General features: G+C 42.4%; 1 protein-coding gene across 1 annotated transcript in view; it reads left to right on the top strand.

Annotated features, from left to right (window-relative positions):
• The window catches only part of LOC137425668 (reticulon-4 receptor-like 2), a 31,145-nt gene extending 15,530 nt beyond the window's left edge, over positions 1-15,615 (top strand). The window contains exons 4-5 of the mRNA XM_068114314.2: positions 7,825-8,036; positions 11,511-15,615. Of these exons, the coding sequence (XP_067970415.1) occupies positions 7,825-8,036; positions 11,511-12,536 (1,238 nt within the window). The 3' untranslated portion in view covers positions 12,537-15,615. The remainder of the gene's footprint in view (positions 1-7,824; positions 8,037-11,510) is intronic.
• The last annotated feature ends 349 nt before the right edge of the window (positions 15,616-15,964 follow it).

Here is a 15,964-nt window from a genome sequence, read left to right on the forward strand (position 1 = left end):
TTTTCAAGAGAATGGAGTTATATGAGAGGTGAAGGATTATGTATGAATTGGGCTTCAGGACAGAAGGAATACTACTGTAGAACGGCACTCGGTAGAGAGCATACCTCCACCAGGCTGAACAGTTTACGTTTTGTATCGCACTGATAGGTCGGATCTGGATCCGGACCAAAACCAAAATCTAATCGGCTTGTTCTTGTCATCTAACCAACTCATCCACCTACTTTTATCATAAGTCATCCATAACTTTTTGAAATATCATGTTACATTTCCTTTTTGGCCCTTAGCCTGGTGTTGGCTTAGCGGTTAGGGTGCCGGGTTGGGATCCTAGGATCCTGGGTTCGAATCCCGGCTTAGCGGTTAGGGTGCCCGGTTGGGATCCTAGGATCGTGGGTTCGAATCCCGGCTTAGTGGTTAGGGTGTCGGGTTGGGATCCTAGGATCCTGGGTTCGAATCCCGGCTTAGCGGTTAGGGTGCCCGGTTGGGATCCTAGGATCGTGGGTTCGAATCCCGGCTTAGCGGTTAGGGTGTCGGGTTGGGATCCTAGGATCCTGGGTTCGAATCCCAGCTTAGCGGTTAGGGTGCCCGGTTGGGATCCTAGGATCGTGGGTTCGAATCCCGGCTTAGCGGTTAAGGTGCTGGCTTGGGATCCAGGGATCCTGGGTTCGAATCTCGGCTTAGCGGTTAGGGTGCCGGCTTGGGATCCTAGGATCCTGGGTTCGAATCCCGGCTTAGCGGTTAGGGTGCTGGCTTGGGATGCTAGGATCCTGGGTTCGAATCCCGGCTTAGCGGTTAGGGTGCTGGGTTGGGATCCTAGGATCCTGGGTTCGAATCCCGGCTTAGCGGTTAGGGTGCCGGCTTGGGATCCTAGGATCCTGGGTTCGAATCCCGGCTTAGCGGTTAGGGTGCCGGCTTGGGATCCTAGGATCCTGGGTTCGAATCCCGGTCGATCGCTGAATTAACGCCAGGGGGGTTGACTCAGCCCGTCATCCCTTCCGAGGTCGGCAAATTGAGTACCAGTTCACTGGTAATTCCCTGTGTGTCTCAAGAGGCGACCAACAGGGTTGGCGGCAGGAAGGGCATCCGGCCATAAAACATTGCTTCAAAAAGGGGACCAGGGTGCCCAAAAAAGGCCAACCCCTGCTCTGCGGGGAAGAATTGCCTCTAAAAGGTGGTTCTCTTTCCTTTTTGTCCCTATGCATTAATGCTGAAGAATCACTTATAAATTCTCGGATCCAGATCCGGATCAAGATCTTTACCAAAATCTACTGATGTCCTTGTCCCAGACCCAACCTCTCCACGAAATTTCGTCCAAATCTGTCCTCAACCTTTTGAGATATCCTGTTCACAAACAGACAAACAAACAGACAGACAGACAGTGGTGAAAACATAACCTCCATCCACCTTCAGTAGCGGAGGTAACTAAGGTAATCTGCGGATGCTGCCACCAGGCTTTTGGAGTGAGGGAAGAGTGCAGGGCAGGAAGCTTGAAGAAGAAATGAGACAGGCATGTTGATGTACAGACTTAGCATTTAATATGGAATATCTTTTTTGTGGGGGTGAACTTACTTTCCAAGATGTCTTAGAACCAAAAGTTCATTGGAATTATGTTGAAATTATTCCAGATTTTGTTAATGTGACCTTTAAAAGAAACAAAAACCACATTTGACATTTCGAAACAAATAAATTGATCCTTGAAAGTGATGTAAACTGATATCGAACTCAATTCATGGACAGTACTGTGTTAAACTTCTGGACGTTTTCCAGAAGTATCTCTTTATTTTGCACATTAGCCAAAATTTTTTTTAACAAAAACAAAAGTTAAATTACGACTCAGATTACGGACAGTAAAATTACAGTTCAGTACTTCGTGTAACCCCCACGAGCATTCAGGAGAGCACGTACACGTTGAGGCATGCTGTTCACGAGATTTGCCAAGGTTTGGACAGGAATCGCTTGCCATGCAGTGACAATAGTCTGCTGCAATTCACGCACAGAGGCAGGCTGCTGGTCCAAGTGGTCGATTTGACGCGTTAATTCTGCCCACAAGTTCTCTATCGGATTCATATCTGGGGACATGGCAGGCCACTCCATATGCTCTACACCACGGTCAGCAAGAAAGTGTTGGATCATGCGAGCATGATGAGGCCGTGCATTGTCCTCTTGGAAGACAAAGTTTCCTCGAAAGGCTGCACGAGCAAATGGAAGCAATGTTTCTTCCAGAATGGCCCTGTACTTGAACTGGTTCAGGTTTCCATTCAGAACAACCAGGTCAGTTTTGCCCCCTGCATGAAAAGTAGCCCAAACGGTCACCCCACCACCTCCAGCTTGGACTCTTGGCACTATACAATCTTTGTTGTAGGCTTCATGCACTTGTCTGCGCACTCAGACACGGCCATCTTGACGATAGACCAGAAATCTAGACTCGTCACTGAAGATCATGTGATTCCAGTGTCCTGGCTGCCATTGACGGTGCTCTCTGGCCCACTGCAATCGGCACTGGCGGTGTTGTCTGGTCAGGCGTGGCTTTCTCAGGGGACGCCTGGCATGATAGCCTGCTTGAACTAGTTGTTGGTTGACTAGCCTTCTGGATACAGGCACATTTGTCAGTTGCTGCCACTCAGCCCTAAGCCGATTAGCTGACTTGGTATGGCCATTGCGGACTAACCGGTGCAGCTGGCGATCATCCCTCCTTGTGGTTCTGCGGGGACGTCCTGGCCTCGGTATTGGAGTAGGGACACCCCTCTGAGCATTTCGGTTCAGGATCTTTGACACCTGACCTTGAGTAATGCCATACTGCCGAGCAATAGCACGCTGTTTCATACCGTAATTTCGTAAAGCCACCACTCCATGAGAAACAGCATTGTCGAGTTGACGGACCATCTCCAGAGGAAGCGGCAATAACTTTTGGAGACGTGCAGCAGTTGTTTTCCACTAATACAGAACGCAACAACCCTTGTATACCCGACTGTGAAGCCAATCATCAAATGCACCTGTCCGTACATTTTGCCACGCCACCTGTGATATAATCCTGTTGTTGACTTCTTGCTGCAACAGACAATCAGTGACATGGTTCTTTTAACAAATAAATCACCAAAGTGTAAAAGAAACTCACCAGATTGATATAATGAGTTAAGAAAGTAAACCCAAGTCAAGGAAAAAAAAAAATTCCATATTAAATGCCAAGTCTGTAAATTATTATGGGGGATTATATTTTCCCCTGTATAGATTGAGTCCAGGATGTCAGGTAGGCCCTACACTGTTGGAGGGTAAAGCAGAAAAATAATTTCTAGATTTCATCCAGGATTCGTTCGTTAGAACTTCGTTCCAGGTGAGCTAACCAGTTTGTAGATATGTTGAGAAGGGGGAGAGAAATGTTCGATCTGTTTTGGGGGAATTATCTGTGTATGGTGGAGGTGAAAGTAGGTGAGCATTTCAGCATTAGTGACCACAACATAATTTGAACACGGCTTTTGTGAAGAGTTGTAGTTTGGGATAACAGATTAAAATAATGGGATTTTGATGGGATTAGAGAGTTGGATGCTATAGATTGGAACAGGGCAACAGAAAGGCAATCTGCTTAATTAGAGAAATGGACAACTTAAAAAGAACAAATGGGCAAAGTACAGAGTAAACATACACATGGAAAAAAGTTAAGCACTCCTCCAGTGTTTGCAAAACTAGAACGACACTCTTCGACATCACGACGTCGACCAATATGCCTCCGCACACATTATTACATCATTATACATACGTGTACCAAGTTTGATTTAAATCCCTTCAACTGTTCTCAAATATTACATTTTTACCTGACATGACCTCACCAAAATCACCTCACTCCTCACCTTTGATGTCAAAATATAATCAGTTCATCTTTACATCATTATACATGCCTGTACCAAGTTTGACTTGGATCCCTTCAGCCGTTCTTAAGTTAACGCGGTAACGAAATAATTGTAACCTAACATGACCTCTGCTCTTTGACCTCTTGACCCCAAAATCGAATCAGTTTATAATTGCATCATAATATATAATTAATTATACCAAGTTTGTTGAAAATTCCATGACTGGTTCACAAGTTAGCTCGATAAAAGAATTTTTACCAGATGGATGTCTGACATTTGATCTTTGACCTCTTGACCCAAAAATCGAATCAGTTAATCTTTACATCATTTTACATACCTGTACCAAGTTTGATTTGATCCCTTCAACCGTTCTTAAGTTATAAACCTATTACAGATGTTGACCTTTAACCTTTTGACCCCAAAATCAAATAAGTTCATCTTTGCATCATAATACACACTTGTACCAACTTTGGTCAGAATCCCGTCACTGGTTCACAACTTATCACGGTAACACGAATTTTACCGAACATGACCTCTGACCTTTGACCTCGTGACCCCAAAATCGAATCGGTTCATCTTTAGCTCATTATAGATACCTGCACCAAGTTTGATCCCTTCAACCATTCTCAAGTTATAGCAGTAATGAAAACCTATCATGGACGGACAGACAGACGGACAACCCGAAAACACAATGCCTCCAGTGATTTCGTCGGCGGAGGCATAAAAAAACAAAAACATCTCCATAAGGGTCAGGAAGTCAAATCAAATTCAAATTTTGTTTCAAACATAAATGAAAATACCCTCCATGGACAGATTGTGTTTTCTTCATTACTCGGCCAAGTCAATTCTGCACACCTAACACATGCAGCACAATAGGGGTACAACTTGAAAAAACACTTTCACCAGGTCAAGGGGTTGGAGAAGGTAACAATATAATTGCATACTTCCATTGGCAGACTGTGTTACTATGGCCCACAGAAGACTTGGTAAAGCCCGAAGATGGCAAATTATTGGGATGGACAATGCTGATATGTCCTGCAGTCAAAATAGATGTCAATTTGGCCTCCATCAGACGAGGCTCATATAAAAGCGAGACAGAACTGACAGCGAGGTAAACATCAAGGGATTGAACAAACAGACCAAGAAAGAGATTGTGCGTAGCACCTTGTGAAATCCAAACAAACAATAGTTGCCATGGAACCTGAAACTTGGCAATTTCTAAAATTTGACCTATCAAGTGTTTTACATGATCAATTGTTACACATACCAAATTTAGCTGATACTTTTTATAATTGCAGCCTAATAGGTGTTTTGCATGTTTCGGATGGCCTTGACCTTGACCTTTGACTAAGTTTAACCAAAGGTTTCTCACATATACTACACATTCCATACAAATAAGCTGTGCAAGTTTCAATGTGATATCTTGAAAAATTATTAAAGTATGGAAATAATAATATCACAAAAGTCCGATTTAGTATAATGGAGTGCATTTGTTGTCATGAAAACCATTAACATGTCAAAACGATTAAATTGATCAGCAATATAGCCAAATTCCTGCACTAACTAGTCAAATGTCAGACCTGGCCAGCCAGTATAGAAGAATGGATGGTAGAGAATGTTGGAGAATAGACGGTAGAGAATGTTGGAGAATAGACGGTAGCGAATGTTGGAGAATAGACGGTGGCGAATGTTGGAGAATAGACGGTAGAGAATGTTGGAGAATAGACGGCAGAGAATGTTGGAGAATAGACGGTAGCGAATGTTGGAGAATAGACGGTAGAGAATGTTGGAGAATAGACGGTAGAGAATGTTGGAGAATAGACGGTAGCGAATGTTGGAGAATAGACAGTAGAGAATGTTGGAGAATATATGGTAGAGAATGTTGGAGAATAGACAGTAGCAAATGTTGGAGAATAGACGGAAGCAAATGTTGGAGAATAGACGGTAGGGAATGTTGGAGAATAGACGGTAGAGAATGTTGGAGAATAGATGGTAGCGAATGTTGGAGAATAGACGGTGGAGAATGTTGGAGAATAGACGTTAGGGAATGTTGGAGAATAGACGGTAGAGAATGTTGGAGAATAGACAGCAGAGAATGTTGGAGAATAGACGGTAGCGAATGTTGGAGAATAGACGGTAGAGAATGTTGGAGAATAGACGGTAGAGAATGTTGGAGAATAGACGGTAGAGAATGTTGGAGAATAGACGGTAGCGAATGTTGGAGAATAGAAGGTAGAGAATGTTGGAGAATAGACGGTAGAGAATGTTGGAGAATAGACGGCAGAGAATGTTGGAGAATAGACGGTAGAGAATGTTGGAGAATAGACGGTAGAGAATGTTGGAGAATAGACGGTAGAGAATGTTGGAGAATAGACGGTAGAGAATGTTGGAGAATAGACGGTAAAGAATGTTGGAGAATAGACGGCAGCGAATGTTGGAGAATAGACGGCAGAGAATGTTGGAGAATAGACGGTAGCGAATGTTGGAGAATAGACGGTAGCGAATGTTGGAGAATAGACGGTAGAGAATGTTGGAGAATAGACGGTAGCGAATGTTGGAGAATAGACAGTAGCGAATGTTGGAGAATAGACGGTAGGGAATGTTGGAGAATAGACGGTAGCGAATGTTGGAGAATAGACAGTAGCAAATGTTGGAGAATAGACAGTAGCGAATGTTGGAGAATAGACGGTAGGGAATGTTGGAGAATAGATGGTAGGGAATGTTGGAGAAAAGACGGTAGGGAATGTTGGAGAATAGACGGTAGGGAATGTTGGACAATAGACGGTAGAGAATATTGGAGAATAGACGGTAGAGAATGTTGGAGAAGAGACGGGAGGGAATGTTGGAGAATAGACGGTAGAGAATGTTGGAGAATAGACGGTAGAGAATGTTGGAGAATAGACAGTAGAGAATGTTGGAGAATAGACGGTAGAGAATGTTGGAGAATAGATGGTAAAGAATGTTGGAGAATAGACGGTAGCGAATGTTGGAGAATAGACGGCAGAGAATGTTGGAGAATAGACGGTAGCGAATGTTGGAGAATAGACGGAAGCAAATGTTGGAGAATAGACGGTAGAGAATGTTGGAGAATAGACGGTAGAGAATGTTGGAGAATAGACAGTAGCGAATGTTGGAGAATAGACAGTAGCAAATGTTGGAGAATAGACAGTAGCGAATGTTGGAGAATAGACGGTCGGGAATGTTGGAGAATAGACGGTAGGGAATGTTGGAGAATAGACGGTAGGGAATGTTGGAGAATAGACGGTAGAGAATGTTGGAGAATAGACGGTAGAGAATGTTGGAGAAGAGACGGGAGGGAATGTTGGAGAATAGACAGTAGGGAATGTTGGAGAATAGACGGTAGAGAATGTTGGAGAATAGACGGTAGAGAATGTTGGAGAAGAGACGGGAGGGAATGTTGGAGAATAGACGGTAGAGAATGTTGGCAAATAGACGGTAGAGAATGTTGGAGAATAGACGGTAGCGAATGTTGGAGAATAGACGGTAGAAAATGTTGGAAAATAGACGGTAGAAAATGTTGGAGAATAGACGGTAGAGAATGTTGGAGAATAGACGGTAGAGAATGTTGGACAATATATGGTAAAGAATGTTGGAGAATAGATGGTATAGAATGTTGGAGAATAGACGGTAGAGAATGTTGCAGAATAGACGGTAGCAAATGTTGGAGAATAGATGGTAAAGAATGTTGGAGAATAGATGGTAAAGAATGTTGGAGAATAGACGGTAGAGAATGTTGGAGAATAGACGGTAGCGAATGTTGGAGAATAGACGGTAGCGAATGTTGGAGAATAGACGGGAGAAAACAGACCTACGACCTGCCCATGATGTGAAATTTTAAATCAGTTCCCTCACAAAATTGGATGCAAATTTATATTACGTTCCAATTGTAATTCGTTGTTCATTATTTGTTTTCTAACTCCTTCCTCCTCACCAATTTTCTCACACTCTTATCCCCTCCCAGGGTCAGTCTTCATTTCCTTGTTCCTCATCTCCCTTACCCTCAGCTCTTCCTGCCCTCCCAGTTGCTCCTGCCCCATTTCGCCCCCAACATTGCGCTGCCAGTGGCGGAGTTTAATCAATGTGCCAAGTCCCATCCCTGTGGAAATGCATCGTCTATTTCTTCAGAACAATCGTGTGTCTGCTCTTCAATACAAGGCACTCACAGCCCCTCAGGTCTGTTCAATAAGTTGCCTTTTTTTTTTTTTCATTTACTCCTCACTTAGTTTGGTGATATCACCTGTACATGTATTTATAAGACACTCAAGACTGTTATTTAGTTTGTGACAAGACTGAGTTTGTTACAAGCATTCATTCTCATGAAAGATGAAAAAGCAGAAAAGATCAATAAAAAAAACAATTCTGCACTGCATAGCCTGGTGTTGGCTTTGCGGTTAGGGTGCCGGCTTGGGATCCTAGGATCCTGAGTTCGAATCCAAGTCGATCGCTGAATTAACGCCAGGGGGTTGACTCAACCTGTCATCCTTCCGATGTTGGCAAATTGAGTACCAGCTTGCTGGGATGAACTATCCCGGTGTGTACCCCGGTTTAGAATAGGTACACCGTATCCCTGCGCATCGTAAGAGGCGACTAAGGGTTAGCGCCAGGAAGGGCATCTGGCCATAAAAAAACATTGCCTCAAACAGGGAACCATGATTGTCATGGGGCCCGCAAGGCTAACCCCTGCTCTAGCGGGGAAAAATGGCCTGAAAACAATCATTCATACGCAAAACACAAACACATGCACATGCGTGGCCGATGAAGACCACAAATTGGTTGAAACATCAGACCTGAGTCTTGTCTGCTCAGCAGCTATATGGTACTATAGTTGAGGCGGTGCCTCATTTGTTAATTTGGATCTTCCAAACTATAAGCAGTTCATGCAATATCTTTTAAGAAGAAAAGCACAGCCAACCAATAATTTGACATTAGTACTTACTCCACTGATTTGCAACAAACAGAAAGGAGCAGACTTCATCTCAGGTGACATTTTATCGATGATTCACCTACTTCCTCACACGTGGGAATTCACCTACTTCCGATTCACCTACTTCTTCACATTCACCTACTTCCTAAGTTCGCTCTCTGGAAAATGTCTAACGTTAAAAACACTATACTCCCTTCACGACCATCTTCTGCTTACATGGCAGTGCAAGGAGTAAGTCTGCTCAATCTGGATTCCATGGATTTGCGTGAATGGCTGTTCAAGCACTTTTCCACTCATGTACTTCTGGGGTATTGATGTGTTTGACTTCCTAGGTGGTGCACATGTAGGGCATGCACACTGGTCATGTAACTTGTGAGTAAGCATGTATGGCTCAAAAGCGAGTGTGTGTGTGTGTGAAATTATTTGGTGGTGAGCATGTAATTTGTGGCCTAGTAGCAAACCAGCATTTCATGGTAGGATTTTGAGAAAGTGGATGAGTGATGTGTCATTGTTATTCAGACACATCTCCAGCGGATGAGAGGCAGCATCGTCTGGTGTCAACTGACTGTCCTGACAATACATTTTCAAATCACCATACTATTTTAATTAATAACTCTCAAACAAGAGGTTTGGACGTTCTCCCTGGACATATATCGGGCATTTGACACAGTCTGACATCCTGCTTTACTTGCCAAGCTCTCTTATACCTGTGGCATAGAAGGCGTCATCATTCCTGGGTTTTGGACTTCTTCAACTCATGCATCCAATGTGTTGAAATCAATGAAACCCTCTCCTCCCGGTGGAGGCTGGAGTTTCCAAGGCAATGTTGCAGGCCGTCATGTTCTTAATCTATATTAATGACCTCTCCGATGCATGCTGTGGAAACCCCTTTATTTTTGCAGGTGACTCTAGATTGTATTGTGCAGTACCGCCATCGCTCTGCTAGGCAGACAGCAGCTTCATCTCTCTCTACTGATCTGGGAATGACTACGCTCTGGTCTGATAAATAGAACCTGTTCTTCAATCCACAAAAATCTGAGTCTCGTCATATCACTCCGGAATGATCATCAAATGAAACCTCTTTCTTTGGTCACCTACTGGACGAGGTTCAATCACTCGAACCTCTATCCCTCACTATCAGTCATGATATTTCCTGGGCCGAACACATAGCAAAGCTGGCCTGCAAAGCCAGCCACAGGCTGGGAAATCATCCATCGATCCAAGTCTTTCCTTCGAAAATCAGAGCTAATCGCATGGCCTTTGCCTACAGCTCAATGGAGTGCTGCTCTCTGCTATGGGCTGGTGTCCCAGCATCAAAGTGGTCTCTCCTGCATTAGGTTTAATGCAAAGATCTCACAATTATTGGCATATCCCATAATTAAGCTTAAGCACAAGGGCTGTTGTTCTCACATCGCAGGGAAGTCGGTGGTCTTTGTTTTCTACAGCCTATTCTCCAACACTGCTCCCTCTGCTCTTTCAGTCCTCTGGCCCTCCCAAGCAACTGCAGGATGTACATGTTCTTCCAGTAAACCCCTCCTGGTTAAACCTCCAGAATCCAGGTTAACTGCCCACCTCAACTCTTTTATTCCTCGTTTCTACCATCTTTCCAACCACCTTCCAGAAAGCTGTTTTCTCTCTCTCTTCCCCCCAGCACTTCAAACAAGCAGTGCACCACCATCTTTGTCATCCCCAATTCAGACCCATGATCTTCCTTACCCATATTTTCCTTTCCTAATGCAACCATTTTCCTTACGTTTCAGTGTTTCCTTCCCCACCTGCTCCTCTTTGCCTGCTCATTCATTCTCTTGAAGTTTGTCCCACCATCAGTTCTATCTCACTCTTCCATAAGCCTCGCTCCTGTCAGAAAAAGACTCGTGATTTTGGCTGCCAAATTAACTGGAACATTCTTGAAAATGAAAACACATCAAAAGACATCCAAGTCTTGTCATCTCAGATTTTACGCTCTTTTTGCCTTTCACGAAATTTGCCGCTGTTTAAACAGTCTAAGGATGGAGCATTTACAAAGGATGCATCTGGCCTCAATGATACATTGTGTTTGTGAATCCCTGACAAACCAAATAGGATTGCCATTATATCCTTCTGCTGTACAGCCAGTCGTCCTGATTACACGGCCTATGAGCATGTCTCATTGAAGCTAATTGCATATTCATAGCTCAATATTTCGGTGTGGGCTCATTAGCCATTTTCTAGTACAAGCAAAGAACTGTCCTTACAGATGGGTTGATTCCGCCAGAAATGACGTATTTTAGTATGACTTGCAATACCCGCTCCCATTGAGAGTGACGCTATGCCATACATATTTACACAGAGGGCATTGGGGTTCTCCCCCTCCCCTCCCCCCATCCTGATCCCCTAGGACTCCAACTTTTAAAAACTGCTTAAAACCTTCTTGTGCACACCCTGAGTGCAAGTATCAGTTTTCAACTCGTCACCTGAACTCCAGCGGTTCAGGACTGTAAATAAATCAAAACACAAATAGACACCGTGGATTACAATATGATTACTATGATGTGGTAGGCCTTTCGGAATCACTAGTATAGCCCGTTATTCTGCTGGAGCAAAGATCAAATAGTCTCTACTTTTAGATTACTCCTGCAATTCCAATCAAGTACTGTAAAATTACTTTTTCAGCTTTCTATACAGTAATGAACAAAATGTGAGTTTTGAATAGATTTATAACAATAAGTCTATCTCTCCCTCAGGCTTTGACCCTTTGGTTGTCCTCCAATGCTCTGGAGCACATTGAACCTGCAGCTTTTTCTGGGCTACCTCGACTAGAGGAGCTTGATCTCGGAGATAATCCTGGACTTCGACATTTATCACAAGGAGTTTTCTCTGGTCTTCCTGCACTACGAACACTTCATCTGTACCGTTGTGGCCTTATTGAGCTCTCAAATGGTCTGTTTTCTGGTCTATTTGCTCTGCGTAACTTATATTTGCAAGAAAATCGTCTAACCTACCTTCCTGGTGGTTCTTTTGGTGAGCTTTCCAATCTCAATCACCTCTTCCTTCATGGAAACAGACTTAGAATGCTTGCTCCCACTGCTTTCCAAGGTCTGACGAGCTTGGATCGCCTTTTACTGCATCATAACTACATTGAGGTATTACCGGTCACATTGCTAGTCGGTTTGGAATCCCTCACCACACTATTTTTGTTTGGAAACAACCTGACATGGATACAGGATGGAACCCTTGATCACGCACCGGCATTGCGTTACTTGCGGCTCAATGACAACCCTTGGCATTGCGATTGCCAGGCAAAACCTCTGTGGCGGTGGCTTGCTGGATTTCAAGGGGCCAGTTCTGCTGTGCCTTGTGCTCTCCCCCCTGAGTTGCGAGGCCGAAATTTGCGCAGTTTGCCTCCGTCTTTATTTATTCATTGCAGCTTCAGTGAGAATAAGGCCAGTGAAGAGCCAGCTCTGACCACACACACAGATCCGGTTACCTTTTCACTTAATAATCATGAAACTAATCCTCATACAGATAATGATCACTCAGTGGAAGCATCATTTTTCAAAGTAAAAAAACAAGGCCAAAACCACCAGATTATTGGACAACTAGCACCGGCCACATCTGGACACCAATGTACCCACCCACCACTACTAGAGAGAGATGATGGTCCTGTGAGATACAGTGGTGAGCCTAACAGCAGAAACCAAGGAACCATACTTTGTACACCAAGGTCTCTTTTGGCGCTGACGATGTTAGTGTACGTTTCTGCCTGTTAACTAAAAGTTGTTGCAGCGCCTCCCTCTCATACAATCTTTGTTTGCCTCCTCAAAAAATACTTCATCGATTTATTTCCCTGCCTCCTTCAATACTTTTATTTACACATTAATTTTCACCAATCTACGTGTACACAGTCATCTCATCTCTTCAATCTAATAGTTTCTGTTTTCCGTTATCCCTTCCTTTTCCGTGATACATTCTAACCATTCTTTCTTTGCTCTACACATGAGACATACATTGTATATGTACCAAGTTGTGAATGTATGTGTCTGTTCCTAATCGTAACGATTAGTGCTTTTGAGAACACTCTAGGAGTTAAACAAAAACACCCAGATATTTATTATCCGAGCACTCTTGAGTTTTCTTCATTTGGTAACAGTTTGTCAATTTTTACACAATATACATCTCACATATTGTTGTTTCTAATTCCCTTTATTCACATTCTAAACACTGTACCATTCCATCTATCTTACACACTCGAAACATGACCCAAGTCTATTGCGGGACATCATAAAATGCTATCAAATTATTTAAAATCTATAAGAGTTTAATCTTTGGTCCAACTTCCTACCATTTCTGAGATTTAAAACAATTCTGCTACACATGACATACATTTCATCAACCTGTGCTTACCTTTTATAATTTATTTTAACACCTCTGTTTATAGAGTCTAATTATTGTCTTCAATAACTTTATTACCATAAAAGTAATAATACTTGCTCTGAAATGTATTTACTCTTTCTTACAGAGCGTTGTAAGAACGTCTAACCGTCGGCATTTATCGTGTTTTCACTAAGCTGTTAAATATACCACTTTGCCAAGTACTTTACGGCTTCACAAGGACTTTCGTTACCATTGGATGACTACCACCTGGACAAGGGGACCTTACATCCACTTAGATACTTCATGTTGACCCATTTCCCTCCTCTACATGGACCCGAATCCTCCAATACTCAGACTGTTCCTACTTGAAAGCTGATGCTGTATTTTGTCTGCATTGAAAACACTTCATCGGTACATCATGGTGAGTATGCTTTTTGTACGTCGATTGAAACCCATGATAGATTTTTAATATCGATAGAGATTTTAAGGATAATATGCCAACAGTGGGAAAGTAGGATGTTAAAATAATTGGAACTTGCTCTTTAACCGATATGGTAGGTCCTAAAAAGCACAAGATCAAAAACCGACTCGGGGGTGTGATGTGCGGTGTCAGTTCCTTCACCTTGAACATTTACAGAAAGAGATCGGAAGGTGTAAGGAAACATAATTATATTCTACACTTGGGAAATGCAGAGGCCTTTCTATAAGGAATTCCATCATCTACTAGCAATTCCACAAGGCCAAACCAGCTTTAGCAAAATGTAAAGATAAAAACATACTAAATGTAAATATTTGCAAAACAATGACAATTATAAATTTTCAGTATCAAAAATTGTTGCTTCAAATGAGCATGAATCACATTTTCAAAGAAATCTAATTCTAGCAGTGGCCTTTATCTCTTCAACCACAGGTGTACATCTAAGCTCAATGTAACCTTTAAAATCCTTCTCTTTCATTTTCACATGACCTTCTCTCTCTTCATTCTGTCCTATTTCTACATTTCTTTGCAACTACTCCACTTCAACATCCTTACACTTCCAAAAAAAAACATAACAAGAGACATGACGATGACATTTAGTTTTTACATTTATTATTTATATAACTAGCAACGGTACCCTCCCTGTGGGCGGAGCTTCAAATGGGAGGCCCAAATGAAAAGGCAAAATATCAGAAATTGAAGGTTTTTATTTTATTTTAAACGATTTATATAAACATCCGTTAAATCATATCACACGCAAATCATCAAAATCTAAAGTGTTTGTCGAATTTCAATAAAAGCCACATCACTGTTCATATCGGTAAATATTATTCCACCGTGTTTGGAAAAACTGGAAAATTGGAAAAACTGGAAAATTGGGAAAAAATTGGAAAAACAATATAGCCTATTTTACTCCAGGGGGTCCCAGGATTGCCCACCCAAAATTTCGTTGCGATCGGTTCAGCCGTTTTTGCGGTACCTGGGAACAGACGGACAGACGGACAGACAGACATTTGGTGAATTATAGTAAGATTCATCACTTTCGGTGAATAAAACGAGGCACAACTACATGATTGTGGGCTTGCTACCTCACGGTACCATGGTTAAAGTGTTGAAACTCCATCGTGAAATTGAGCCACAGCTTAGTATGCTTATGTGTGTCTCATTTCCTTCATTGCTTCCTCTTTTACATTTCAATCAATTGACAAAAACCTGTGGAGCACATCATGTACACAAGGCCATCGATGTGTGCTCGTGGATAGAAGTCTGTATGTCATCTCACTCATCTCACTCCTTTTTTTCTCACTCCTTTTTTTTTTTTTTTCTTTCTTTCTCTCTCCTCTCTCTCTCTCTCTCTCTCTCTCTCTCTCTCTCTCTCTCTCTCTCAAAGCACAAGCTGTGGAAATAAAGCACAAACCACAAGCCGTTACACTTTTAATACAGCTGATTCTCACTCTCTTGCTTAATCTCTTGACATGCGCTGTACTAGAATGAAATATTTTGGCATTGTGAATGGAAATATTATATATGCATAGTTATATAATAAATTACAAGTAATGCACTATACAATCACTATATCTATCTTCCTAACTTTAAACTTTTTATAACAACAAAAAATGTTTGACTGTTATATGTATTATGCTAGCACAAGGTTAACCCTCTTACTGCTCCATAATGCAGGAGTAGATGAACTACGTTGTTCTGCAGTGGATGAAAAGTTTCCAAATGTTTGTTTGCATTAAAGTACTCGGTATTGTTTTTTTCTTCCCTTTTTGCAAAATAACTGTTTGTGTAGAAAATGCATTTGCGTGATAAAGTCCAACCAAGCTGCTATTGGTGGCTGCAGCAGGAGGGTTAACCCAAGACAGGTTGAATTGAACAAGCTGATGTATTTTGGCATGCATTGCTCTACTTACAAACCCCCATGTGATGCTTTGGGTATATTGAGTATGAAAGAAAGTAAAAAGGGTTGCAAATAAACTCAGTTATCTTTTCCAGTGAAGTATCTCTCTCTGTTCATGCATTTTTGTAATGGGGCCAAGGTGCACTTTCACAATTCAAATATGATCTTTAAAGGAAGAACAGTGGATGATTTAAGGAAATTAACAAACAGCAGAGGGGGGCTGGCAGAATGGCCTCGGCCTTAGAGGTACTACACTCGCCTCCAAACAGTTTAGCCTGGGTTCAAATATTGGCCTAGCTCTAAACTGTCATCTTGGTGTTTCACAGGCAGGGTGATTCATGAATGTGTGTGACGTCCGTCGGATGGACGTTAAACGGGCATCCCATGTACTGGCATTAGTCGGTGGACGTGAAAGATCCCACGGTGTCCTTCACGAAGAGTAG

The sequence above is a fragment of the Myxine glutinosa genome, chromosome 4, assembly GCF_964187855.1.
Source record: "Myxine glutinosa chromosome 4, kmMyxGlut1.1, whole genome shotgun sequence".
NCBI classification, from domain to species: Eukaryota; Metazoa; Chordata; class Myxini; order Myxiniformes; family Myxinidae; genus Myxine; species Myxine glutinosa.